The sequence below is a fragment of the Durio zibethinus genome, chromosome 25, assembly GCF_047325235.1.
Source record: "Durio zibethinus cultivar Kanyao isolate XHJ-2024 chromosome 25, ASM4732523v1, whole genome shotgun sequence".
Lineage (NCBI taxonomy): Eukaryota > Viridiplantae > Streptophyta > Magnoliopsida > Malvales > Malvaceae > Durio > Durio zibethinus.
In genome coordinates, this window is record NC_143186.1 from 15,333,054 (window position 1) to 15,360,814 (window position 27,761).

Sequence of the window (27,761 nt, forward strand, 5' to 3'; positions counted from 1 at the left end):
TTTTTTGAATGGATCTTACTCTCTCCTTCCTCATAGTTCTACAAATAAACCATGTTCGGGCAAACTGATTCTTGGAGCAGTACTAAATATTCTGCAAACCAAAACTAGAGAAACTCTTATTCATCCAGCGCGATGGCAAGCTTCAATATTTATCCTGTTTTCGGATTTTTGTTTCTTATGACAAGTTCCAATCACAGACGTAATGAGAATTTCACACCAATGTTATTGAAGGTGAAACATATTTGAATGGTCGTAAATAAATAAGAATACAGAATACATCTTTCAATCGACGTGGTTAATGTTAATTAACTCTATTCTTCGACCAAAGATTATTTTCAAATAGAAGTGATTCATTTTTTTCTTTTAGAAAAATAAAAAATTGGGAAAGTTGAAAATTAAAGTTATATATTTTTGAAGTTTTCTAAGATCAGGGAGCAGAAGATTATATTTTTGTCGAAAAATAAATCCCACATGGAACCAGTATTTATTTAGTTACATATTTATAAGAACCGATATTTAATCCCACCTCCGCCCTGGAAGTCAGGAAGTGTTGCCTGAGATCAAGTGGAGCTTGTATGCTTAAACATGATAACTATTGTGACCCTTGACTCTAGCATGCGACTAGCTCTTAGCGGGAGAGGGCATCCCCATTCACCAAGATTGGGTAACCAGAAAACAGAAGTTAGGCTCGCGTCTTCTTATTTTTATCATTAAAATTTTAACAGTTGAGATAGGCTGAGGCTGTTCTCCATTTTGTACCTTTCCATGTTAATTTTAAAGTGGTTATAAATTTTAATCATTAATTTAACAATTTTTTCATCTTCATTCATTTCATATTTTTTACCAAATAAAACTTAAAAAACTTCTTTCATCATTATTTTTATATAAAAGATTTTGATGAGTTATTTTTTTTAATCAACACAATTATAAGAAATGGTTTCCCTATGAAATGAAAACACAAAACCTTCAGTTTGATACGATGCAATTTTATTTTAGTCACAGTTGTTTGCTTTGATAAGATTAGCACCGCAAGCCATACCTGTTGAGGTTCATATGTAAGTGGGATATTTTACATCATTAAAATGTGAGATATAATTGTGACATAAACACACAAAAGATCTAAGAATTCAATAACTTGAAATTTTTTGACTACAAGTGATATCTAATATGCACACATGGATTCTTTTGGTTAGCTTTCATGATCTCAAAGTTCAATTTATCTCGTAACACCATGATCGTTTTACTTGTCATAAATACCCAAACGCATTGACATGTTATGCTTTTGTATTGTTGCAAAATTTGATAATCTAAAATATAATACGATAATATAATAAAAATAGGATATGAAAAAATGACACGAAAATATTAATTTTAGCAATAATTATATATTTATATGTTTAACAAAATAAAAAATATATTTAATGTTTTCCTATTAACACAAATTTGATATATAAATTTTATGTAAAATACGATATAAATACATAAATTTTAATATTTTACATTATATAAATACATAAATTACCTGATCTAATTTATGATAATTGATTTACCCGAAAAATGTATTTCATTTGGTCACAGACGATAGAATAAAAAAGTTGACCTTTTAGTGGAAGAGATGACCCAGATGCACGCCTAGGTAGTAAGCGTCCCTTGAACTGGTGGTAGTAGCTAGCCACCAAATTGCATCGATTGCTACCTATCCGAGGAGGGTGGGGTTCCCTTTCACCAAGGTTAAGGGACGCACAAGATTTTACAGACTGAAAGGTATACTCCGCCCTCCTGTGCCGTCCACGTTTCGACCACATTAGTGCCCCACTTGGCTACAAGCCCACGTTACAGAGCTCCGAAATTGCTGTAATCATGTTTAATCTTAATAGTCATTGAAGATTTATATAGTTGATGTGGGATTTTATTCTTGGTTCATATTTTTCTCTTTTATTTATTTATTTTTTGGCACTCGAATATTTGTCACTATTCCTCAAGGCTACAATTCTCAAGATATTGATCTGGTCAAGACAAATAATTGTGAAACAAGATGACTTTATTCTTCGATATAGAATAAGTATGATTTCATTACCCTCTCTTCTCAAAATCGATTTATCAATGTGTGCAACGTCAACATTTTTATATTCTAAACGTCAACGTTTTTATATCTTAGAGAATTCTTTTTATGTCCAATGTGAGATTGGATCAGAGTACCTTACCTAGCCCCTCAAGACATTTAGTGTGGGTCGAATGGTCCAAGGCCTAGTCTGATACCCTTTGTCATATGACCATTATCCTGTCTTCTCAAAATTGACTTATCAGAGTGTGCAATGCCAATGTTTTTATATTTTAAGGATCCCCTTTCATGTTCAATATGGGATTGGAATACCTTGTCTACTCCCCGTTGGAGCACTTAGTGTGATAGTTTCACCTAGTCCTTCTCTTGTAAAAATTTTATATCTATTGTTTCTTGTTAATGGAATTTTTGGATGTTGGTCTGTATGAAAGTAGCTTGGTGATTGTGTGAAGGACAGTTTGGATTTACCATAAAAAAAACACAATCAAGAGGAGTTTGAATTAGTTTTTGGGGACATGCTTTGATACTTAAATCAGTCAAATGTCTAAAGTTTTTGTGAGAAATAATGTATACAGTAAATACTTGGGAAGTTTAAAAAGGAAAGATTCTTAGTTTATACCATACTTGGGTCTCCTTTTTACCTTATATATGAGAAGATGGGCGGTGATTATGATTAAGGCAATTAATAGTTGATGGGAAGTTTATATAAAGTTTGATGAGAGGTTACGTGAGTGATTATGGATTACATTTAATGATCTAGATAAACGTAAATTATATTTAATGATTTCAGAAAAATTAGAAAACAATTAATCTATTCTAAACTAATACATAGATGGGTCATTGGTGAAGCTAATTGGACGAGTCCTTCATTGGCAAGGGCAAGCCTGCTTTGTAGCAAAGAGTCTAGATGTCGATCCTTATTTGTGGGGACGTGATAGTTGAACTTGTGTTAACTTATCAATTATGAAAGTTGACTTTGTTGATTGAATAAATAGATACATCAACTCTATTCTTCGACCGAAGATTTTTCTTAAATAAAAACATTTTGTTTTGTTTATTCTTGTAGAAAAATGGAAAAATTGGAAATTAAAGTCATAAATTGTTGAACTTCCCTAAGACCGTCCAACAATCTTAGAATGGGTTTGGAAGTCAATAATTTTACTTATTAACAAATACGAATCCCACATTAAGTTACTAATTATTTAGTTACGCATTTATAAGAACCTATGTTTCAGTAACAACATTGTCCTCCAAGTCAATAAGCATTGCCTGTGACCAAGCGGGGCATGAATGGCTTAAACACGCTGATAACGATGACCGTTGACTCCAGCATGCTAGCTACTTGCCCTTGGGTTAGTAGGGTATCCCCATTCGCCATGGATGTGTAGCCACTTCATAATGAATTCAGCTTCTTCACAATCTGGGAGTGGGTCTATCCCTTCCTCCATGGATGGGTGTGTGGTAGTTTTGCACTTTTTATTAAAAAAGGTAATTATCAATCTCCTCGAGGAGAAGAGTAACTGATATATCATCATTTTTATAGAAAAGATTTTGATGAGTTGGATTTGAAAAAATTGAAATGCAAATGTGATATATATAAATATAAATATAAATATATATATATTTATATATATATAGACACACACACATGGAAGATCCTAAAAATTAACTGATCGGTGATAGGCTTTTGTTTGGATGGCAATAGGAAAGAAGCAGAATTTAGATACATTCTCTCTTGTGTTTGTGTTAAAAGCATTTAAGCGGGTTAGAGGTGGATATCCTGAAGTTGCCCAAGAAAGAAACAAGCCCCTTTTTGTTTTCTAAGATATGTGATTTGTTCTAGAAAAGCTTTACTTTCTTCCTTTCTTCAAGAAAATTTCAGGATTTCGCAGAAAATTCTTGGGCTCCCTTTTAAAACTTTTACTCTTGATGATTTATTAATCCTTCATAGGAAAAGGTTGAAATTAGCATTGATCAAAGTCGTAAGCAGGGTAATATCAAAATCATTTATAGTTTTAAAAGCTTGCTAGCCCTTATAAGGAATGCCAACTTATACATGCCATGAATACGGACAATTTAGCATGGTTAAATCCCATGATTAAACCATGGTTAATTACAAGATGTAAATATAAACCCAACATTGAATAAACAATTAGACATTGAATACATTTATATAAATGAGAAGTAGCTAATAAAATTTGCCCTTCTAGTCGTAGCATTGCTTGCGATCAAGATGGGGCATGAACGATGACGTAACCAAGATGGCGAAGCAACTCTTGACCCCAGCATGTTGCCTAGTGCTGGGCTACCAGGGCACCCCCATCCTCCACAAATGGGTAGCAATATAGAATCATTTGAGACTTGGGCCGTTCCCTCACAAGCTGGGGACTGATTAAGTACTGTTGCATATACTACCACACACCCCCGAGATTAAACAAGGATTCGGATCTCTTTTAATTTCTTTTAGGTCTTTGATAACGTTGCAAACTTTAGAGTATAAATAAAAAACTTTACCTTCTAATTTGTAGAAAAAAAAAAAAACCTTTTATCCTATGTTTATTTGTTTATGAAGATTTTTGACCCCATGGCTATGTATTAGTCTTTGATGGTAGCTTGAGAAAATTCTTTTGGTTATTGATCCCTTACTTTTCAATCAATCAATTTCGATTTTTGAATTAAAAATTACGACAATCTTTATGCCATAATTTGCACATATAAAAAGTACAACAAATTTTCAATCCAATTCAATCCAATCAGTTTCGATTTTTAATTTACATCCACCATGGTTGGAAGTAAGCCTGTCCACGAGCAGAGGCCGAGAAACAATTTTTTTATTCCGAGTTCAACCCACCCAATTTTTAATCTATTAACAAATTTTTTTATTTAATTTTAAATTTAAAATATATTCTAAAAAAATTAAATATGATTTTTTTTTTTAATTTCTTAAAAAAATTCAAATCTCTTAAACTCAAATAACCAAGCCTTGGATGGGATTTTTGAATGACCAATCAAGCCTAACCTGATGTGACTCAGCCCGGCATATAATCAGATTTAATTGGAAACATAATATTAATGATAAATATATGGGTTTCCCTTGTCTATCTAATCCATAAACAATTTAGAAAAAGAAAAAAAAAATCAATCTCAAGTTATCAATTTTTTTAGGTTCGGAAATTTTAATTCTTATTTGAATTTTTATGCTGGGATATGGAGGATAAGGTATTAGAACTATAAGGCATAAGGGTTTATGGAACACTATTTTCTTCCTTTATTTGCCCTCTTTTCTCATAACTAAGCATGTGCTAAATGTAACTCTACAGTAAGACAAATTTTAAAGTTCATATATTGTTGAATGCAAAAAGTGTACAACTAACGTAGTTACTCAATAAAAAAGTAATCCTACTAATAATTCTACTAATAACTCTTAAAAGCATTTCCTAGTAATAGCTGCTATTTCAAGAATCAACATTACTCTCCATGCAAACGTCGTAGGACACATGTAATGTAGATTGTTGCCTTTTCATCAACATTCTCATCACCACACCAAGCAGGATTTTGATAACCATTCTGGTCAACGAAATTAGCAGAAGAAGAAGAGGACACCTTTTGCATTGATGAATAAACTGCCCGATTCTGATCCGTAAAACGCCTCGGATAGTTGTTCTGGATAGGCTCTGAGATTGAACCAACCTTGCTGCTATCAAATTGCTGATGGGAAGTAGGCTTAGTAACAGAAGAGAATGACTTATAATTGGCTAGCTTGTTTTTAGAAAACCCCATTTGCCTAAGAGTTGCTTTGATTTCGATCGGATATCTAACTCTTAGAGGGAGATGCTTAGTTATGGATGATGATTGGAGATCACTTCTATATATAGAGAGAGTTTGACCAGTTCTAAAGATTAACTGATCGGTGTTAGGCTTTCGTGTGATTGGCAATGGGGAAGAAACAGAATTTGGATATATTCTCTCCTTTGTTTTTGTGTTAAAGGCTTTTAACCGTGTTAGATGTGGATATCCTTGAAGTTTCTCAAGAAGGTATGTGATTTCTTCTAGAAAAGCTTTACTTTCTTCATTTTCAAGCAAAATTTCAGGATTTCGCAGAAAATACTCAAGTTCCCTTTTAAAACTTTCACTCATGATAGTAAAATTATTTACGGTCATAAAGGCACTTGCTAGCCCATTTCCAAAAAAAAAGTTGGTCCCTCCCAAGGTGCTTTATTCTTAAAGAGTTTCGGTAAATTTCATAGTTTTTTTCTGTTCCAAAAATTTTCCCGGAAATAGCAACTGAGCAACGTGGCACACGTACAAGCTGGACAAACTCTTGGGAGTCACGGGTTGAGAGGACTTAGGTGTGGAATTAAAGGCAAATTAGGAACTTCAACAAGAATTTTCCCAGGAATATTGGACAGTGATCAATGTTTGGCATATTGAGATAAAACGGTTTGTCATCAATTCAATCATGCTGTAAAAGAGTATGCTATTGAATTATCTAAGTATGGCCGTGATAGCAAGAGACAAATTCTATTGGAGATTAAGCCATCACGACCAGCTGTAATGCTTCGTGCTTGGTTTTTGCACTTTCCTTTACAAATTAAAAAAAAAAAAAAAAGAAAGAAGAGAAGATAATAACTTCAATTGTGAAGTAATTAAAAACACACATTTCATTTCAATTAGTACTACACAAGCAATCTCTTTCATACATAAAGTCTTCTGAAATTCTGAGAAATAAATATTATGCATATATGTAATTATTTTTATATATTTGTTTATTTATGCATAATATTGTTTCTTTGATATTTTCTCACTATAAAACAATTATGTGCTACAAACAATAATGTTCATGATTACCAAATAACTAAATCTCAACTAAGTTTAGGAAATGGCCAAGCAATTGCCAAATTTGAATATTCCCTTCGCCGCCCGTAATCAAACCTTAATTTGGTTCGATTTTTAGACCCTGAATTTTAGGAGATTCGGTTCTAGGTGTTACCAAGCTTGACCTAATTATGCCACCATCGAATTAAACTTCTAGGAAATCTACAATCGAACACGGTTGGAAATTTTTATTTGGTACAAAGAATATATCCCAAATTCCAATTTCTTTTCTTCCCAATTCAAACAGAAGCCAATATACAATACTCATATATATATAGGAATAAGTCCCACATTGTTTTAGTACTTATTTGTTTCGTTTTATTTATAATAAGGGAACCTGACAAAGTTTTCATTTTCAAGGCTAAAAAATTTGTTCCCATCTCTTATTTATACAATTTTATATAATAATACAAGCTTTTATTTTCGGGAGTTTTGATTCGATGTTTAAAACATAATATATGATATGATATAATATAATATGAATACGATAAAAAAATAAAAAAATATATAATTTAAAGTTTTAGTAATAATTATTTATTTTTTTAACAAAACAAAAATATATATTTAATATTTTCGTACAGAAACAAAATATAACATATAATTTTCATGTAAAATAGATACGAAAAACATAAATTTTAATATTTTATATAATATAAATATACGAATTATTGTATCTAATTTTGATTCTTATGGTATATTTCAAGCACAAGCGGAGTGAGAATTTCATACCAATAAATAAACCAGCGTGGTTAATGTTATTGAAGTTGAAATATATTTGACTGGTTCGAAATGCACCTCAACTTCAATATTGCCTTATATGAAAACCAAACATATTCTTCAATCGACGTGGTTAATGTCAATATATTGACTCTATTCTTCGACCAAAGATTATTCTCAAATAAAAATAATTTGTTTTTTCGTTATTCTTTTAGAAAAGAAAAAAAGGGAAAATTGAAAATTAAAGTTACAAATTGTTGAGGTTTTCTAAGATCGCCCAACAATTTTAGAATGGGTTTGGGAGCCAAAAATTGTACTCAAGTCCAAATGTGAATCCCACATTGAGACAATAACTATTTACTTACATATTTATAAATACTTGCATTGGGTAGCTTCACTGGTTATCAAATTAAGCAGCATTGCTCGCGATCAAGGGCGGTCAAGAATGGCTTAAGCACGATAGTTATTGTTGACCCTTGACTCTGGCTTTATGTTGGTTGGGTATCCCGCTCACCGTGAATGGGTAACCAAATTTCTATTTCCTTTTTGAAACTTAAGGTTTCAATTCAAACTTGGATTAAATAACTATTTAATTAAAAGTTGAGTTAGGCCATTCTTCATTCTGTATCTTTTCATGTTAACTTTACTCTTGGGCTGGTAGGGTATCCCGTTCACCATGAATGGGAAACCAAACAACCCCAGGTTTCTATTTCTTTTTCGATCTTAAAGTTTCAATTCAAACTTAGATTAAATAAGTATTTAATTAAAAGTTGAGTTGGGCCGTTCTCCATTCTATATCTTTTCATGTTAACTTTAAGGTGACTGCTTCTCAATTGCTAAGAGTTAAAAATGCTTTGATCGTCATTGTTATATGATTTCTTTTCTTAAAAATGGTTCCATTCAAAGAATAAACGCAAGAAAACCTCAGTACAACGATGCAAATTCATCTTAGTCACAATTGTTTGCCATAATAAAATTAGCATCACAAGCCAAGAGTTGAGGTTCATATTTAAGTGAGATCTGCAAATGTGAAAGATCGATCAATACCTTGAGTTTTGGGGTTCAAGTAGAGTCCAATCTTAATGTATTATTGTCAATTCTTTTGGTTTGTACCCAAAGTTCCGCTTATCTCCCCAACACAATGACCTTTCTACTTGTCATAATTACTAAAATAGGTAGGCACAATCCACTTTTGTACCGCTGCAAGAATTGGTTTGCCAGAAAAATGTATTTCACTTGATCAAAAGATAGAATAAAAAGAGAATAAAAAAAGGTTGGTCGTTTAATAGAAGAGATGACTCAAATGCATGCCTAAGTGGATATGTGCCTTGCTCCGTGATGGCAGATAGACATTAATTCCAACCAAAGAGTTAGAGAATTGATTGCTACCCATCCATGGAGGGTGGGTTTCCCTTTTCCCAAGGGTAGGGGGCGCACGGTAATTTACATACTCAAAGGTTTACTTCCCCCTACTGAGCCATCTACCTGCAATTCGACCACTTTAATGCCCCTCTTGGTTACAAGCTCACGCTATCGAGCTCGAAACTCATTACCCTTAGTAAACATATTCATTAAAGAATTATCTAGTAATGTGAGATCTTCTTTTTTATTTTATTTATTTTTGGTAGTCGAAAGACTAAACGAGGATTTGCATATAGATCAGAGAAAACTCTGAAGAAAAACATAAAGTTAAGACAGTTTTCAGTCATGGATAACAGGCCTTGGAATTCTTTAATCTTGGAGAATTAACTGATCTCGGTTTCAATTTTCCTCTTACGCTATTCATAATATTATTATTATTTTCAATATCATATCATCAAGATATATGGCGTTAATTAATAAGCAATGCGATTTAGTTTATTGAAGTTGAAACATATTTGAACGGTTCTAAATATATCTCACCTCGTTTGTGATTAGGAGTTTAATTTGGTCATTATGATTAGTCGAGAAGACATGGCTCGAGATATTGATCTGGTCAAGGCAAATAATTGTGAAACAAGATGACCGCATTGCGTTACTCAAGTCTTAGCAAGCATATCCAAGACAGGAACCGTTATGGACAATTGTTGTCATGAATTTATTGTAATTGGTCAAGTATGCCACGAGATATTGGTGAAGAGAATGAGAACTCTTCAAAATTCCAGTATAGGTTTTTTTTTTTTTTTTTTTTTTTTTTTTTTTTTTTTTTTGCCATTAAATTTTATGATGATGTCTTAGAACTTACAAGGTGGAATGAAACTTGATCTTATAAAATTTTTACGCCAAAATTTTCAAGAATATTTGAGCATATGAATTAGTTAAATTTGCTACTTGCTATGAATTATATGGATTATATGTTGCTAACTGCCAAATTACCTAATCATTTCTCATGAGAATTTTTTTTTTGTTTATTCTTTGCAAAAACAAAAAGAGACAAAATGGAGAAAATAAAAAATTATAAATATCCCATGTAGAGGCAATGATCATTTACTTTACATGTTTTTAAGAAGCTACATTTACTAATAACATTGCCCTCCGAGTCAAGAAGCATTGCTTGTGACCAAACGGGACATGAATGTCTTGAACACGGTGATCATGACCCGTGAATCCAGCATGCCACTTGCCTCTGCGCTAGTAGGGCATCCCCATTCGCCATGGATGGGTAGCCACTACATAATGAATTTGGTTTCTTCACAAGCTGGAGGTGGGTCTATTCCTTCCACACCATGGATGGGTAGCAAACTTTTTTTTTTTTTTTGTAATCAGACAACAATACACACGAAAACCTCAGTGACACGATGCAATTTCATCTTAGTCGCAATTGTTTGCCTTTGACAAAAGTAGCATCACAAGCCATGTGTTGAAGTTCACATGTAAGTGAGATATCCTACATCATTAAAAATTGAAATGTAAATGGAAATATATATACATGAAAAATCCTAAAAATTAACTGATCAGTGGTAGGCTTTTCTGTGAATGGCAATGGAGAAGAAACAATATTGGGGCGTATTCTCTCTTATGTTTGCGTTAGAAGCTTTTAACCGCGTTATACGTGGATATCCTTGAAGTTGCCCAAGATAGATACAAGCCCCTTTTTTGTTTTCTAAGCTGTGTGATTTGTTCAAGAAAAGCTTTACTTGTTTACTTTCTTCTTTTTAGTCAAGAAAAATTTCAGGATTTCGAAGAAATTTCCCAACCTCCATTTTAAAAATTTTTACTCGTAATGATCTACCAATCTTCGATAGGAAAAGCTTGAAATTAGCTTTGATCAGCCTTGAGCAGTGTGAAATTAAAATCATTTACGGTCTTAAAGGTTATTCCTAGCCCATTTCCTAAAAAGAGTTGGTCCCTCCCTTCCAAAGTGCTTTATTCTTAAAGCGTCTCGATAAATTTCATGGTTTTTTTTTCCTCTGTTTTAAGAAATTTACGAGAAATGCCAACTCATACATGCCAAGAATACGGACAATTTAATTAGCATAGTTAAATCTCATAATTAAACCGTGGTTAATTACAAGATTTAAATAAAAATCCCACATTGAATAAACAATTGTTTAATCCATTTATATAAACGAAAAGTAGATAATATAATTTCTATTCGTAGAATTGCTTTCGTTCAAGTGGGGCATGAATGATGATTTAACCAAGTTGATCGAAGCAACCTTTGACCCAGCATGTTGCCTAGTATTTGAGATTTGGACTGTTCCCTCAGAAGCTGGGGCGGATTGATCCCATCCTCCATGGATGTGTAGTAAAATTTTCAGATTTTTCTTTATTAATTTAATTGCTCAGCAAAAAATATTGGTGTTGTGTAAGTCTACCTACTTGATTAATTGATCATAATGAAGACTGATTAACTGCCATGTTTTATATTCCACTTTGAAATTATTGATAATGAGGCTTAATTTGTAGCAAAAATTGTTTTGAAATCATGAACAAAGTCGTTTGTGTCCAAGATGAGATTTCCAAGATTATTGTGCCCACTATATTTCCACACACTCCCCGATGTTAAACAAAGATTCGACTTCCTTTTGCTTTTAGGCGTTTGAAATGTAACTAATTCAAACTTCTTAGTTATAAATCATAAGCTTATCTTCTTTATAGAGAGAAATAAAAAACTTTTGTCAACTAAGCATTATTTCAGATTTCAGATGGCATGATATGATCTGGTTCATAGTTATAAAGTTCATATTAAATGTTTATTTGTAAAAAGTGTACAACCATCAAACAAATTCTCAATAAAGGAAAAAGGTAATTAAACTTACTAATAATTCTATTTTTTGTTTTGGCAGTAATCTCAAAACCTCTAACTATAGTACTTGCTGCTATTTCAAGAATCAACACTCTCCAAAACGTTTTCGGACGTATGAAATGTAGCTTGTTGCCCTCTCATCAACATTCTCGTCATCAGCCCAAGTAGAATTTTTATTACCATTCCGGTTAATGAAATTAGCAGAATTAGAAGAGGAAGATGATGATGAGGACATCTTTTGCATTGAGGAATAAACTGCCCGATTCTGATGCGTAAATTCCTTGGGATAGCTGTTTTGGTGAGGCTGTGAGCTTGGACCAACCTTGCTGCTACCATATTGCTGATAGGAATTTGGCTTAGCAACAAAAGCGAAAGACTCATAACTGGCTGTCTTATTTTTGGAAATCCCCATTTACCTGAGACTTGCTTCAGACTTTGAATCGGATTTCTAACTCTTAGAGGGAGATGTTTAGTTATGCATGACTATTGTGCATCTCCTCTATATATAGAGTTTGTTCAATTCTAAAAATCAACTGAGTGATAGCCTTTTGTGTGAATGGGGAAGAACGAATATATTCTGTCTGGTTTAGTGTTAATTAGAGCTTTCGACCCTGTTAGTTGTGGACTTCCCTGCAGTTGCCAGGAAAGACACATGCCCCTTTTTTCGTTTGAAGGTATATATGTGATTCGTTCTATAGGAAATTTTGAAACCCCTTACTAAACTTTCAGTCGTGATAATGTACTAATCTTTGATGGGAAAAGCTTGAAATTAACTTTGATGAGAATAATTGAACAAAACACTTCATGCCTAAACGCGTTATTTAATGCTCTCAAATTCTTAAGAAATGTGATATTAAACTATTTATTCATTGCCTCAAAGGGACAATGAATTGTGTTACAATCCTGAGAAAGGACTCCATTTTCAGGAATGTAAACCAAATTACTCAAGCTCGGCAACACCTAGAACAGAATCTCATAAAATTCCGCATCTAAAAATGGAATCAAACTAGGATTGGTTGTGTAAGGTGAAGACCAAGACCATGGATATTCAATTTTGGCAATTGCCAGCCCATTTCCTATGGTCCCAAGGTGCTTTATTCTTAAAGTGTTTTGATAAATTTTAATGGTTTGTTCTCTATTATAAGAATCAATGTTTTACAAAAAAATATTCGATTGAACCATCCATGATTTGGCTCTTTCCCTGCAGGGACGGACAGTCATAGAGACCAGTTCTTATTGGAGATTAGGCTATCAGATCACTACTAGCTGTAATTTCACTCTTGCTTGAATTTTTCATCTCTTTTATTTAAGAAAGGCCTACGTTGAAAAGGAAAGAATTCTAAATGTTGGGATGTGAATTCAGACTTATTAAATGTTACATTTTAAAAATTATTGTATGAACAGGATAAAGTAAACAATAACGGTAATAAGTTCAACTGCAATGTAAAAGCAGAAATTTCATTTCAATTACTACACATGACAACTAGAAATCTCTATTATATATACAAAGTTTGATCAAATTCTGACAAATACCAAAGTGATATGTTGGCGTTTGTGTGAATTGGAAAGAAATGGAATCTGCAATTTGGGATATATTCTTTCTATGTGTTTATGTTTACAGCTTCAAACCGTGTTTAATTGTGGATTTCCTGGAAATTGAATTTCAGGGTGGCATTATTTGATCAAGCTTGGTAACACCTAGAACAGAATCTCTTAAAATTCAGGGTTAAAAATGGAACCAATTTAGGACTTGATTGTGGAAGGCGAAGGGATATTCAAATTTGGCTATTGCTTGGCCATTTCCTAAAAAGATATGGTCCCATCCCAAGGTATTTTATTCTGAAAGAGTTGGGATGCATTCCATGGTTTTCTCTTGTTCTAAGAATTTTCGAGGAATAGTGGTACGTTCATGCATAGCTATTTAAAGATTTGGATTCCTTATTCAAATAATAATAATAATAATAATAAAAGACAATAACCAACATTCCAGCGTATTGATCTTGATGCCGTTAATATATATATATATATATATTTACAAAAAAAATCTCAATGTAATGTAAAGTAAGAGAATGGATTGTAAATATTAAAATTTAAAAAAAAAATTTAATTAATGTAATTTATTAATACTGATTACATATTAAACTAAAGTTTGAGTTTAAATAAAATATGCTTTGTTTGTTTCACGAGAAATTACTTTTAAAAAATGATTTTTGAAAAATAATTTTTATATTTTAAGATGTTTATTTGATAAAAAATTGGATGATCAACAAAAAATAACTTATTAATCAATGAAAAATTAAATTATTTTTTAAAAATTATCTTACTGATTTGTAAAAGAAAAGACATTTTCCAAAAAAGACTATCAATAAGTAAAACTATTTATCAATACTTTTGGAAATAATTTTATTTATAAATAATATTATATTAATAAAAATATTATAGTATAATATATTAATAAATAATATTATAAATAAATATTATTAGTTTAATTAATAAATATTATAATAATATATTAATAAATAAAATATTATTAATAAATAATATACTATTAATATAATATATTAATAAATTATATTATAATATATTAATAATTAATATAAAGAATAATAAATAGTTTTATTTTAAGTATTTTTTATATTAAGATAATATTTTAATATTAATTATTATTATTAAAATATAATTATTGTTTAATATGAATAATTTTAATAATAAATAATTTTAATATATTTTAATAATAAATTTTTTATAATATTTTAATAGTAATATTAATATTATTTTTAAAAAATAAATTTTTTTAAAAAAATTAAATAACAAAAAATATTTTTCCTTAACTCATTTAAATAACAAAAAATTTCTTTCAATTCAAAAAATATAAATAATTTTTAAAAAATTATTTTTAAAAATTATTTTTTACGAAACAAATAAAACCGTTTCACATAATAAACTACAAAAAAAATTAAATATCTTCGGACATCAAAATAACGGAAGATCAAAGCTCACTTATATATGCTAAACGATTTTAACCAAATCAAAAAAAAAAATTTAATCATTATTTTTTATAACATTATGTATGATTAAGGTTTCAAAATTTTTCTATTTTTAATTTGCGGACATAATGTCTACAATATCTCCAATAACATGATTCCTTTGACCTTTCCAGTTCATGCATCTTTTTAATTGCTTGGAATAAAAAAATTCCAAAAGTCAGTTAAACAAGCATATTTTAATTTTATTCAATTGAATTAGAACTTTGATATAATAACCTAATAACTTGTACACGAGTCATCTTTTATTATCAAAATAAATATAGTAATTTTGGAAAGAAAAAAGTTACTTTAAATTGTATTGTTTTAAGACTTAAGAGATAAAAAAAAAAAAAACCAAAAATACAGGGAAAAATATGAAAAATGTGTATCCATAAGTCATTTGTTAGTGTAAAATGTCTTAATTTAAAAACTCCAATTTTTTATAACATCTATTTGAATAAAAGTTATCATCAATTATTGAATTAAATATGGGGACACAGATTCAATTTATTTTCTTAAATTCAAACATTAGATTTTGAAATTTAAAGTTTCATATATACTTAATTAAAAAAAAAAAAAAAGAGACAGTAAGGATACCCAATTTTGTTTTCTAAAACAGTTTCTGATAACGCTAACAAAAGAAAAATAAATTTAATTTCATTGGTCAAAAAAAAAAAAATAGAAAGCACCCCAAAAATCCACGCGTTACTTTATTCTCGAAAAAAAGGCCTTGAAGAACACTGAAACAAAACGAGTTAAACTGTGTACGGTTAAAACACTCTGCCTCTAGATCTCTGTCTCCCCCTTCTCTCCCTTTCAAACCAAACCAAAAAATTTCTGACAAACTGTAAAGAAACATGAACCCGATGTCCATCTGCTCTTCATCTTCCTCTTCTTCTTCTTCGTCGTCTTCTTCTTCAACAGCTAAAGCTTGGATAGTTCACAGCATTTTAGCCGGCACAGCAATTGCTGCAGCCATTGGTGTACGTGCTTATCTGGGTCGTGCCAGGAAGTTCCGGACCCGGGTCGTGGGCATTATACCCGCCAGGTTTGCCTCTTCTCGGTTCGAAGGCAAGCCTTTGGTTCATATCCTTGGAAAACCCATGATCCAGGTACCCTTTTGGTTTAAGTCCCCTGATTTTATCTGAATTTTCAATTTTCTATATGCCCTTTTTCTTGCATTGTTTGTGTTTTGGTTTTCTAAGAAATTTGGTTTGGATTTTGGATAAATGTGAATTAGGAGATAAAGGAGTTAATTTTTAATTTCTAATGTTTTGAATGTTTGAACAGAATATCAGAAAAGCAAAAGATCCAAATTTTCATGTGCAAGCATATTATAGTTTTATTTTGCAATCACCCATTGTAATAAATATTAAAATTTTGTTACATTCCTAGGAAAATCAAAATTCCATATTTGGGAAAGATGAATAATATAAGAGAAGCGTTTAAATTTCTTTGTGATCTTATGTAGGATCAGAATGTGTTAGATGGAAAATGATCTATATGAAATTAGGAATGAGTTGAAGTTGAACCATATTTGAACTGGGAAATTCTAGTTTGTTAATCGCAATCGATCTTCTGATATTGGTTAAAGATCTGGGTTTTCTTTCATATATTGGAAGGACTTTATAGGTTAAAAGTTAGTTTCCATTGATTGAAGGATCCTTTTCGGAGGTTGCAGTAGCTTGTGTCCAAAAGCATGACCTTATATGTCTAAATTTAATTTAAGTGAAGTTTCACTAAAACATGAGCGACAGCCTTTTTTTCCAAGATGATGGAGAAGAAAACTTTGGTTTTCCCAAGTGGAAGTTTTCATTGCCAAATATTAAGCATTTCCATCCTTCTTCCTAAAATTTGACGTATTAAATGTTTGTGTCTTGCTGACATTTCTGTTGGTCTTAAACAGAGAACTTGGGAAAGGTCAAAATTGGCAACCACCTTGGATCATCTAGGTATGTTTGCTACTTGAATTCCATTTAATTTTATGGTGATTCAAAAAATTTTAGAGGAAAGGTCCAAGTGTGTGCTCAAATCATTTGATTCTTTATTTAATCATATTACTGTCTATGAGCTAGAGTTGATTAGATTGTTCGACAACTGGATGGCGTAATGTAAGAGCATGAATTTAGGTTTTTGTAGAAAACTTAAAGAACAATTGTCCTTATTTCTTCTTATTCAATCTACAATGAAGGAGTACATCTAAATAAATAGGAACAGTGAAGTTCCTTATTAGGGAACAACTTACATGAAATAGAAAATAAAAAATAATAAAAGGAAAGAAAATTATTCTATTATAGAATAGAAACAAATCCCTAAAAACTTGACAATCAGAATAGTTGACTAAATCAGAAGAGTAAATGAGAAAAATTCCTAAAACAAATTAGGAAATCAAGCTACACTAATGTAGGAGAATTGAATCTACACTAATGTAGGAGAATTAGATTTCTACACTCCCCCTTAAGCTGGGTTATGAACGTTAATCATACTCAGCTTGGATTTCAAATCATCAAAAATGCTTCTAGGAAGAGCTTTAGTTAGAATATCTGCAATTTGTGAACTTGTAGGGATAAAGGCCAATTTGACTGACCCATTTTCTATCTTTTCCTTTATGAAATGTCTGTCCAGCTCTATGTGCTTGGTCCTATCATGATAAACATGAATTTTGGCAATACTTATAGTAGCCTTATTGTCACAAAACAGTGTCATAGATGTCATAGTTTGAACTTTTAATTCTCCAAGTAACCTCATCAGCCAAATTCCTTCACAAATTCCATGGGACATTGCTCTAAACTCAGCCTCAGCACTGCTCCTAGATACAATGGCTTGCTTTTTACTTTTCCAAGTGACCAAATTTCTCCAAACATAAGTGCAATATCCAGTAGTGGACCTTTTATCTGTTACTGATCCAACCTAGTTAGCATTTGTGTGCACCTCAACTGCCCTATCCATTGACTTCTTAAAATATAGACCTTCACCAGGACTCTTCTTTAAGTACTATAGGATGCAATGAACATCCTCAAGATGCTTCTTGGTTGGATTGTTCATGTATCTACTCACCATCCTTATTGCAAACCCAATATTAGGTCGTGTGTGGGAGAGGTAAATAAGCTTCCCAACTCGTCTTTGGTAGCCCTTTGTCAGTGAGAGAGCTTCCATTTTCACTTCCAATTTTATTAGTTCAGTCCATGGGTGTATCGGCAAGTTTGCATCCAATCATGCCGGTTGTTTCAGTAGATCAAGTACATACTTACGTTGAGACACTGATATTCTATTCTTAGACCGAGTTACTTCCATCCCAGGAAAATATTTAAGGAACCCCAAGTCCTTTATTTCAAACTCCTTTGCAAGGAGTTTCTTCAAATCATCTATTCCTTCCTTGTGGTCTCCAGTGATTGTGATATCATCCACATAAACAATAAGAATAACTCTTTTTCCTTCATTAGTGAACTTAACGAACACAGTGTGGTCAGATTGACATTGAAAGAATCCATACCTCTTCATTGCCTTGGTCAACCATTCAAACCAAGCCCAAAGAGACTGTTTAAGTCCGTACAAAGATTTTTGGAGTTTGCACACTTTGCCCATGTTGTCTTGCCTTTCGAAACCAGGAGGAATTTCCATGTAGACATCCTCCTCCAAGTCACCATTTAAGAATGCATTCTTGATATCAAGTTGGTGGAGAGGCCAATCCAAGTTGGCTTCTAGTGACAATAGAACTCTAATTGAATTGAGTTTGGCTACCGAAGCAAATGTCTTCTCATAGTCTATCCCATAGGATTGAGTGAACCCCTTTGCAACAAGTCTAGCTTTGAACCTATTTATACTTCCATTTACATTGTGCTTTATTGTGAAGATCTACTTACATCCAACCGGGTTTTTTCTTTTGGGCAAATCTGAAATTTCTCGTGTTCCATTTTTCTCTAGTGCCTTGATTTCTTCAAGAATTGCTGCCTCCCAATCTGGTTCATTGAAGGCTTCCTAAATATTTTTTGGAATTTGCACATTGTCAAGGTTAGTAGTAAAGGCTCAAAAGTTTGGATTTAACCTATCATATAAAATGTATTTGTAGATAAGTTCCCGGGTGCATGATCTCACACATTTTCTTAATGCAATAGGAATGTCAAGGTCACCAGCTGGCTCACAAGTTTCAGTTTCATATCCAATAGGGACATCACTTGTGTTGGTTTCAGGTTCTTGGAGACTCGGATCAGGTCAATTTTTAGTGTTGGGCTGTGTACAGTTGTCCACTTCTTCTTGTGGTTTTTGCTTCCTTGAATAGATTATCAGTTCTTTTGCTTTTTTCTTGCATAACCTTAGGGTTTGTAGAGTCAAGAGTTGTCTAAACATGTTGGGTTTCGAAATCTACATGGCTGATAGGTTGGGTAGGTTGAGAATCTGGTTTTGAAGGGCTGTTTAAGGTTCTAGTTTTGAAGGGGCTGGGTGGGAATTTGGTTTTGAAGGGGTTGGTTGGGAAATTGGCAAGTCAACAGCTAAGAATTGATATTCCTAAGTAGTATTCTCCCCTTGAATATCATTCTTGCTGTAGTTTGGAAGATTCGCAAAGAAGGTGACATCTATAGAGCTATAAAATTTTTTTGTGATGAGTGAGTAACACCTATAGCCCTTTTGGTTTGGGGAATAACCAAGGAATATGCATTTTAAGGCTTTGGGATCAAGCGTGCTACGGTTTTGTTGGCTAACATGAACAACGGCAATGTAGCCAAAGAGTTTGATGGTAATGGAAGAGTTCAACTGAGTTTGTGGGTAGGAAGTAAGGAGAGTTTGACAAGGTGTTTTAAAGTCAAGAACTCGAGAAGGCATTCGGTTAACCAAATAGGTTGCAATGAGGACAGCTTCTCCCCAAAAATATTTAGGCACATTGGAAGTCAACAAGAAGGGATCTGGTCACTTTTATCAAATGTCTGTTTTTGCATTTGGTAACCCCGTTTGTAGTGGAGTATCAACGCAAGAGCTTTGATGGATGATGCCATGATTGGTGAGGTAAGGGCCAAGCACAAAGTTGAAGTATTCCCTTCCATTGTCAGTTTTTAGGACTTAGATTTTGGCTTGGAATTGGGTTTGTACCATGCTATTGAAGTTTAGAAAGATTTAGCTAACCTTGGATTTTTATTTCATAAGGAATACCCAAGTGAGTCGAGTATGATCATCGATGAATGTATTAAACCACCTAGAACCTAAAATATTTTTAACTCTTAACGGTCCCCAAATGTTACTGTGAATTATTGAGAAAGGCTGAGGTGATTTATAGGAAAGGCTAGGGTAAGTATTTTGAGTGTACTCAGAAAGTTGACAAATTTCACAATAAAAATCTTTAGAGATGTTATTGAATAATGAAGGAAATAGCCTTTTATGTATGAAATAGTTGGATGTCCTAATCTATAATGCCATAACATGATAACGTCATCCTTACTAATACTAGAAGCTAAGGCTATACAAGAGTTTTGTGGTCTCTCAAGCGCATCATCTTGAAAAAGGTAGAGCCCTACACACATCCTAGCATTGGCAATAATCTTCCCTGAGCCCAATTCCTAAAATTTACACAAGTTCAGAAAAAATTTAGTGACATGACATCTATCCTTCGTAAGTGTGGAAACTGAATGTATATTGAAAAACTGCTTATTATGAATTATACAAGAATCGTAGGTTTATATACAACTAACTAGGGGTTAAACTAGGAAACTAAATCTTCCTTAATTCTAGGGATACAAATACTTAATTCTAGAGATGCAAATATAAATATACAGATTACAAGATTACAACCAGCTGTAAATAAGTGTTTTCCCACACTCCCCCTCAAGCTGGTGAATAGGTGTTTTCCATTCCCAGCTTGGAAATAATTCCTTGAAATGTTGCACTGCTGAGACCTTTAGTCAACACATCTGTAAGTTGACCCTTGGTTGATACATAAGGTGTACAAATCAACCCACTGTCTAGTTTCTCCTTTATGAAATGCCGGTCTACTTCAATGTGTTTTGTTCTGTCATATTGTACAGGATTGTGTGCAATGCTTATTGCAGACTTGTTATCACAGTAGAGTCTCATTGGTCCATCCCACTTGATCTTCAAGTCTTCTAAGATAATCTTTAACCATAGTAGTTCACAAATTCCTTGAGCCATTGCTCTGAACTCTGCTTCAGCACTTGATCTTGCCACCACATTCTGTTTTTTACTCCTCCAAGTCACAAGATTACCACCTAAGAAAGTACAGTAGCCTGAGGTGGATCTTCTATCAGTTACTGAACCTGCATAATCAGCATCTGTATATGCTTCTAGAACTAACCCCGAATTTCTTTTGAATAAGATACCTCTCCCAGGATTGGCCTTTAAATAGTGCAATATACGGTAGACAGCCTGTAGGTGCACTTCTTTAGGATTATGCATAAATTGACTTACCACACTCACAGCATATGCTATATCAGGTCTAGTATGTGAGAGATAAATGAGTCTTCCAACTAATCTTTGGTACATCTCTCTATTTACAGCAGCATCTTCATTAGCTTCTCCAATTTTATGATTAGGATCTATAGGGGTATTTGCAGGTTTACATGCAAGCTTCCCAGTTTCCTTCAGAAGATCCATCACATATTTCTGTTGTGAGATAAAAATACCATGCCGTGAGTGAGCTACTTCAATTCCTAGGAAGTACTTCAATCTCCCTAGCTCTTTTATCTCAAATTCTCTAGCCAAACACTGTTTTAGAGATTCTTTCTCTTTTTCATCATCTCCAGTTACAATTATATCATCAACATACACTAATAGAGCTGTGACTCTCCTTGAATCAAAGTGCTTGATAAACAATGTGTGATCTCCTTGACTCTATTTATATCCCATTGCTAGCATCACTTTGGCAAATCTCCCGAACCAAGCTCTAGGAGACTGTTTAAGGCCATATAAAGCCTTTTTTAGCCTGCATACTTTGTTTGCTTCTAGATGACCTCCAAATCCCGGTGGAACCTTCATATATATTTCTTCTTCCAAATCACCATGTAGAAAAGCATTCTTTACATCAAATTGTTGAAGCTGCCAATTGTAATTTGCAGCCAATGATAACAAAATCCTAACTGTATTCATCTTGGCAACTGGAGCAAAGGTTTCCTGGTAATCCACTCCATAGGTTTGAGTGTAACCCTTAGCCACTAACCTGGCTTTATACCTTTCAACAGTACCATCTGCCTTGTATTTTACAGTGAAAACCCATTTACACCCTACTGAATTTTTTTCTTTAGGCAACTCTACCGGTTCCCATGTCTGATTTTTCTCTAAGGCCTCCATTTCTATTTTCATGGCTTGCCTCCATTTCTCACTGGATAATGCCTCAGATAATGTAGTTGGAATAGAAATAGTATTTAGGCTCACAAGAAAATTTTTGTGGGATGGTGAGAATTTTTCAAATGACACAAAATTAGATATTGGGTATAGTGGATGCTTGGTACATTCTCTGGTTCCTTTCCTAACGGCAATAGGCAAATCATAATCACTAGTTATAGTTTTAGGAGATTCATGCTCATTTTGAGAAACAGAGTCAAAAACTGTAGTTACCTCATTTCCAGAGTTAGGATCGGGTTCTTGGACTGGCACTGGTTCAGGATCTGGAACTTTCCTTCTTGAGTACACCTGTAATTCCTTCATAGAATTAAGAACAATATTATCCTTTGTCACATCTTTCATATTTGGAATGGGTTCAGACTCAAATTCAGTGTTTAATTTGGGCTCAGCAGAAACAGGTTTCGACTCAGAAGAATTAATGGGTGTAAATGTTGAAGAAGGAGGCAAATCAAGCAAAAAGAAGTCTTTATCCTTATCTTCCATGAATGAAGTCTCCCCCTGAAGATAAGGTTGAGTAAAAAATGGTTTATTTTCTTCAAAAGTGACATCTGCAGACACATAAAATTTTTTGGTAAGAGGATGATAGCACTTATATCCTTTTTGAGTTGAAGAATACCCCACAAAAATACACTTAATCGCTCTTGGATCCAACTTTCCCCCCCTGTTATGACTGTGAACATGAACAAATGATGTACAACCAAATATCCTAGGTGTGAGATTATTTGTGGTATTGAGGTTGGGATAAAATTGTGAGAGTAGTTCCATAGGAGTTTTAAATCCCAAAACTCTTGAAGGTAACCTATTTATAATGTGTGTGGCAGTGAGAACAGCTTCCTCCCAATAAGATTTAGGTACATTTGCTTGAAAAAGAAAGGCTCGGGTTGTGGCTAGTAAATGGCTGTTTTTCCTCTCTGCCACTCCATTCTGCTGTGGAGTATTAACACAAGATGACTCATGGATAATCCCCTTTTTTTGGAAATAGGTGGATAGACTTTGGTTGAAATAGTCTCTTGCATTATCAGACCTAAATCTCTTGATTCTCACTCCAAATTGATTTTAGATAATGTTTTGGAAGCTTAAAAACACACTATTCACATCTGATTTGGATTTAAGTAAAAAAATCCAAGAGACCCTAGTACAATCATCTATGAATGAAACAAACCATCTCGCACCAGAAATATTAGGAATTGTAGAGGGACCCCAAATGTCACTATGAATCAAGTAAAAGGGAGTAGAACTTCTTTTGTTACTGATTGGAAAAGACACATCTATGTTTTTCAAATTCACAAATATCACAATGAAAATCTTCAACATTTAATCCTTTGAACAAAGAAGGAAACATGTTTCTCAAGGTTACAAAAGAAGAATGTCCAAGACGAAAATGATAAAGCCAGATTTTTTCTTTATTGGAAGATTTTTCAGAAAGAAATGACGAAGGTAAACTATTTTTGATACTACTTGTGTTATTTGATGTCTCAAGATAGTATAGTCCATCCTTCTCCTTAGCAAGTCCAATCATCTTCCCCGAACTCTGGTCCTGAAATTCACAATAAGAGGGATAAAAAGTTACTTTGCAATTCATATCTCTGGTAAGTTTTTGTATAGATATCAGATTAGTAGACAATCCAGGAACATGAAGAACATTTTTTAGAACAAACGAGGGATTAACTTGAACATCTCCTAATCTTGCCACTGTGGTAAGTGAACCATCAGCAACAACAATTTTCTTATTACTAGGACACAGGTTATATGTACTAAACTTTTGTGAGGAATGTGTCATGTGGTCTGTGGCTCCTGAGTCAATGACCCAAGAACTCGTAATAGGCTTAACCAAGACATTTAATCCATGAGAATCGGAGGCTTTACCTGAACTAGAAACTTTACCCAAAGAACATACCGTAGTAGGCTTTTCAAGGATTTTCAATAAGTTTCTCAGCTTTTCAATCTCTTTTCTGTTGAACTCTCCTTGTTTCTGAGACATCTGTAGTACTCCAGTGATTTTCCCAGTTAACATTTTCTCAAATTGGGTGATAGTGATATCTTTCTTTGAAAGGGTTTGGCAATGAAGCCGTAAACAGGATTCGGCAATGAAGGCCTAAAAAAGTCAGCAATGAAGGCTGAAAATTTTGCTTCCCAAGAAGAGCCTAAAGCTCTGATACCATGTGAAAACTGAATGTATATTGAAAAACTGCTTATTATGCATTATACAAGAATCGTAAGTTTATATACAACTAACTAGGGGTTAAACTAGGAAACTAAATCTTCCTTAATTCTAGGGATACAAATACTTAATTCTAGAGATACAAATATAAATATACAGATTACAAGATTACAACTAGCTGTAAATAAGTGTTTTCCCACAGTAAGCTTACTGATGTAAAGTAGGTTAACAACTTAAATTAAGGACGTGGAGGATAGAGTCAAATGTTATGTCTTTCGAAACTACAATAGAACCTATCCTTGCCACCTTTGAGAGAGAGCCATCGGCAATTTTTACAGCAGAACTATGATAGCAAGGTCTATATGTGTTGAGTAACGATGCATTTCCAGTTGTGTGATCTAATGCTCTCGAATCAACAATTCAAGATTGTGTATTTCTCTGTTGAACAATTAAGGCGTTTTGGAAATTACCTTTCTATGCTAGTAAACTAGTTCCAAAGGTTTCAGACTTGTTTTGAAGGGTTTGTTGGAGCATCACCTCTTTGTGACTTTCCTCATGCCATACCTCTATGGAAGAAGAGTTCTTACTCCTACTAGCCATAATGGAAACTTGTGTGGTTACAGTCTAATGGTTTAGGCCAATTTGCTCGATACCATTTAAAAAACTTAAAGAACAATTGTCCTTATTTCTTCTTATTCAATCTGCAATGAATGAGTACATCTAAATAAATAGGAACAGTGAAGTTCCTTATTAGGAAACAACTTACATGAAACAAAAAATAATAAATAATAAAAGGAAGGAAAATTAGTCTATTCTAAAATAGAAACAAATCCTCCCTAAAAACTTGACAATTAGAATAGTTGACTAAATCAAAAGAGTAAATGAGAAATATTTCAAAAATAAATTAGGAAATCAAGTTGCACTAATGTAGGAGAATTGGATCTGAACTAGCATAGGAGAATCAGATTTTTACTGTTTTAGTGCAGTGATTGATGACTGAAATTTTCATCTTGGTTTTGTCTTGTTTATCACACATCCTATTAAAAAAAATTGCATTTTTTTGCGTGTAGAAGGCATGAAAATTTGATTGTTATAGCAATTGAATCATGCAGTATCCTTTATTTTGGTGATTTATACTTTAGGACAAGTGTTACGAACAAAATATGAGAGCATAAAAAATGAGGGATGTACTGACGGTTGCTTCTGACCTGGGCTGCATAGTTTAGTGTATTGATTCTGAATCTTTTATATCTTGTAACTTTTGTTTCTGAATTGCCTTTGACACTCGTTGCATTATGTCGTGTTGACATAATTATTTCTTTCTTATGTAGTTGTGGCAACGGATGATGAAAAGATTGCAGAATGCTGTCGGGGATTTGGTGCTGATGTGATAATGACATCAGAGTCTTGTCGAAATGGTGGGAGCCATGTTTATCATCATGTTTATTTTGCTAATTTTCATTCTATATTTTGCTGACATGGTGGATCCGTTCTTTGGTAACTTTTAGGCACTGAAAGATGTTATGAAGCACTTGAAAAGCTAGAGAAGAAGTATGACATTGTTGTGAATATTCAGGGGGATGAACCTCTTATTGAGCCTGAGATAATAGATGGAATTGTTAAAGCTCTGCAGGTTTGTTATTCTGAGTTTCATAAAGTAGGTTGGTCAGTATTGGTTCTATTGCATTAAAGTTAAGGTTGATATCTGCAGTTTTTTTTTTTTTTTTTTCTGTGATATATCTTGTTCCTTGCATAAGTGCTTGTTGTTTTATGTGGTATCAAAATGGCCTATTTGTGTTGCAGGCAGCACCAGATGCAGTGTTTAGCACTGCTGTCACCTCTTTGAAACCTGAAGATGCTTTTGATCCAAATAGAGTGAAATGTGTGGTAGATAATCGTGGCTATGCTATTTATTTCTCTAGAGGACTGATTCCATTTAACAAGTAAGATTATGCATCTCTATGCGTTTGTGCGTCAGTATTTTAAGTGTTACATCTTTTGTTTTAATTGCATTTGCATTTTGCACTAATGTATTTGTCGACTGAATTGATATAGATCAGCGAAAGTCAATCCACAGTTTCCATACTTGCTTCATCTTGGAATTCAGGTCTCAGGATTAAATTTCGCTATTGTTTAAAATTAAAAATAAATCTATTTTTCCTTTGTTTCTTCATTTGATTGATGCTACTGAATTTTATGTCTGAACAGAGCTATGATTCAGAGTTTCTAAAAATATATCCAAAGCTTCAGCCTACTCCACTGCAACTTGAAGAAGATCTAGAACAGCTTAAAGTCCTTGAGAATGGCTATAAGATGAAGGTATGGTAAAAATCATATACCATTGTCTAATCCTTCTGCCGGTAAGACAATTATACTAAACCCTGTCTACCACTTTGCATGAATGTAATCATTGTGTTCTTTATCACATTTAGACCATTGTTTTCACTTTATGACACTTGAGAGATGATAACGTGTCATGTGCTGTTAAAACTTTGAAATTCACTTGTCTTAATCCTGTAGTTTCATATTACTTACCAAATATAACCTGGTGTCGTATGCAAGCATTCACATGGCAAAAGGCCATAGGCTAAATCTCTCATTATGTCACTGATATTCATGATGGAGCTGCCCTCACATAGCAGAAGATTGCTTCATCAAATATGAATGTGGGGTGAGTTGATCTTCTAAAGACATCAGAAGTCAGAACACCCTTCCTGAAATTTGCAGCAAAATCAGCTAATATTTTACCTCATGCAAAAGTACATTATCTTTGATTATCCAGATTGAAGAAAATTGATTCATGTAGCCGGTGGAAGCAATTGGCATTTAAGCTGTAATTGAAGTGATTTGAACTAATATTGGATAGTATATAGTGCGTCTTTCTGGGTATTAAATACCAAAATTTTGTATTAAAAGATAAATAGATAAGCTGGTCATAAATTTGGATGATCATGTTAATTCACACCTGTTTTTCCGCAGGTCATAAAGGTTGATCACGAGGCTCATGGAGTTGACACACTTGAAGATGTGGAGAAGATCGAATCTCTAATGCGCGAGAGAAACTTGTCTTAGTTCAAAGAGAACTCAAATCAGACATTTATAATTGAATCTCTTATGGAATAGGTTATATCATTATATGTTTTTTTACTTACATTATTTAGGAAAGAATTACTTACATTATTTAGGAAAGAAAGGAAGAATGACCACCATAAAATTCCTTGTAGCACTCTTTGTTGGTGAAGATATGATAGACCTGTCACCCAATCTTACACGTCTTCTAGCACCATTTTTTTCTTTTATTAAAGCACCTATCCAAATACTAAGTCAAAGCAGCAACATGCAGTC

The 27,761-nt window shown here is 33.1% G+C and overlaps 1 protein-coding gene across 2 annotated transcripts; it reads left to right on the forward strand.

Annotated features, from left to right (window-relative positions):
* Positions 1-15,633: 15,633 nt before the first annotated feature.
* On the forward strand, positions 15,634-27,685 carry LOC111275833 (3-deoxy-manno-octulosonate cytidylyltransferase, mitochondrial). Of its 2 annotated transcripts, none has more exons than XM_089754313.1 (8): positions 15,634-16,020; positions 16,815-16,860; positions 25,748-25,834; positions 25,925-26,049; positions 26,220-26,359; positions 26,472-26,523; positions 26,625-26,735; positions 27,396-27,685. In XM_089754313.1, the coding sequence occupies exons 1-8, from the start codon at positions 15,766-15,768 to the stop codon at positions 27,486-27,488; spliced, it is 909 nt and encodes a 302-aa protein (XP_089610439.1). In that variant the 5' UTR covers positions 15,634-15,765; the 3' UTR covers positions 27,489-27,685. The 2 variants fall into 2 exon arrangements, with proteins under 2 accessions (XP_089610439.1, XP_089610440.1); XM_089754314.1 differs by having other exon boundaries at positions 26,625-26,776; positions 27,396-27,567.
* Positions 27,686-27,761: the final 76 nt, after the last annotated feature.

Bases quoted from the DNA above. Each gene is read 5' to 3' on its own strand.
- LOC111275833 (XM_089754313.1), top strand. From the start codon at position 15,766: ATGAACCCGATGTCCATCTGCTCTTCATCTTCCTCTTCTTCTTCTTCG. The intron at 16,021-16,814 runs GTACCCTTTTGG...GGTCTTAAACAG, and splicing joins TTGGAAAACCCATGATCCAG to AGAACTTGGGAAAGGTCAAA. The intron at 26,736-27,395 runs GTATGGTAAAAA...GTTTTTCCGCAG, and splicing joins AGAATGGCTATAAGATGAAG to GTCATAAAGGTTGATCACGA.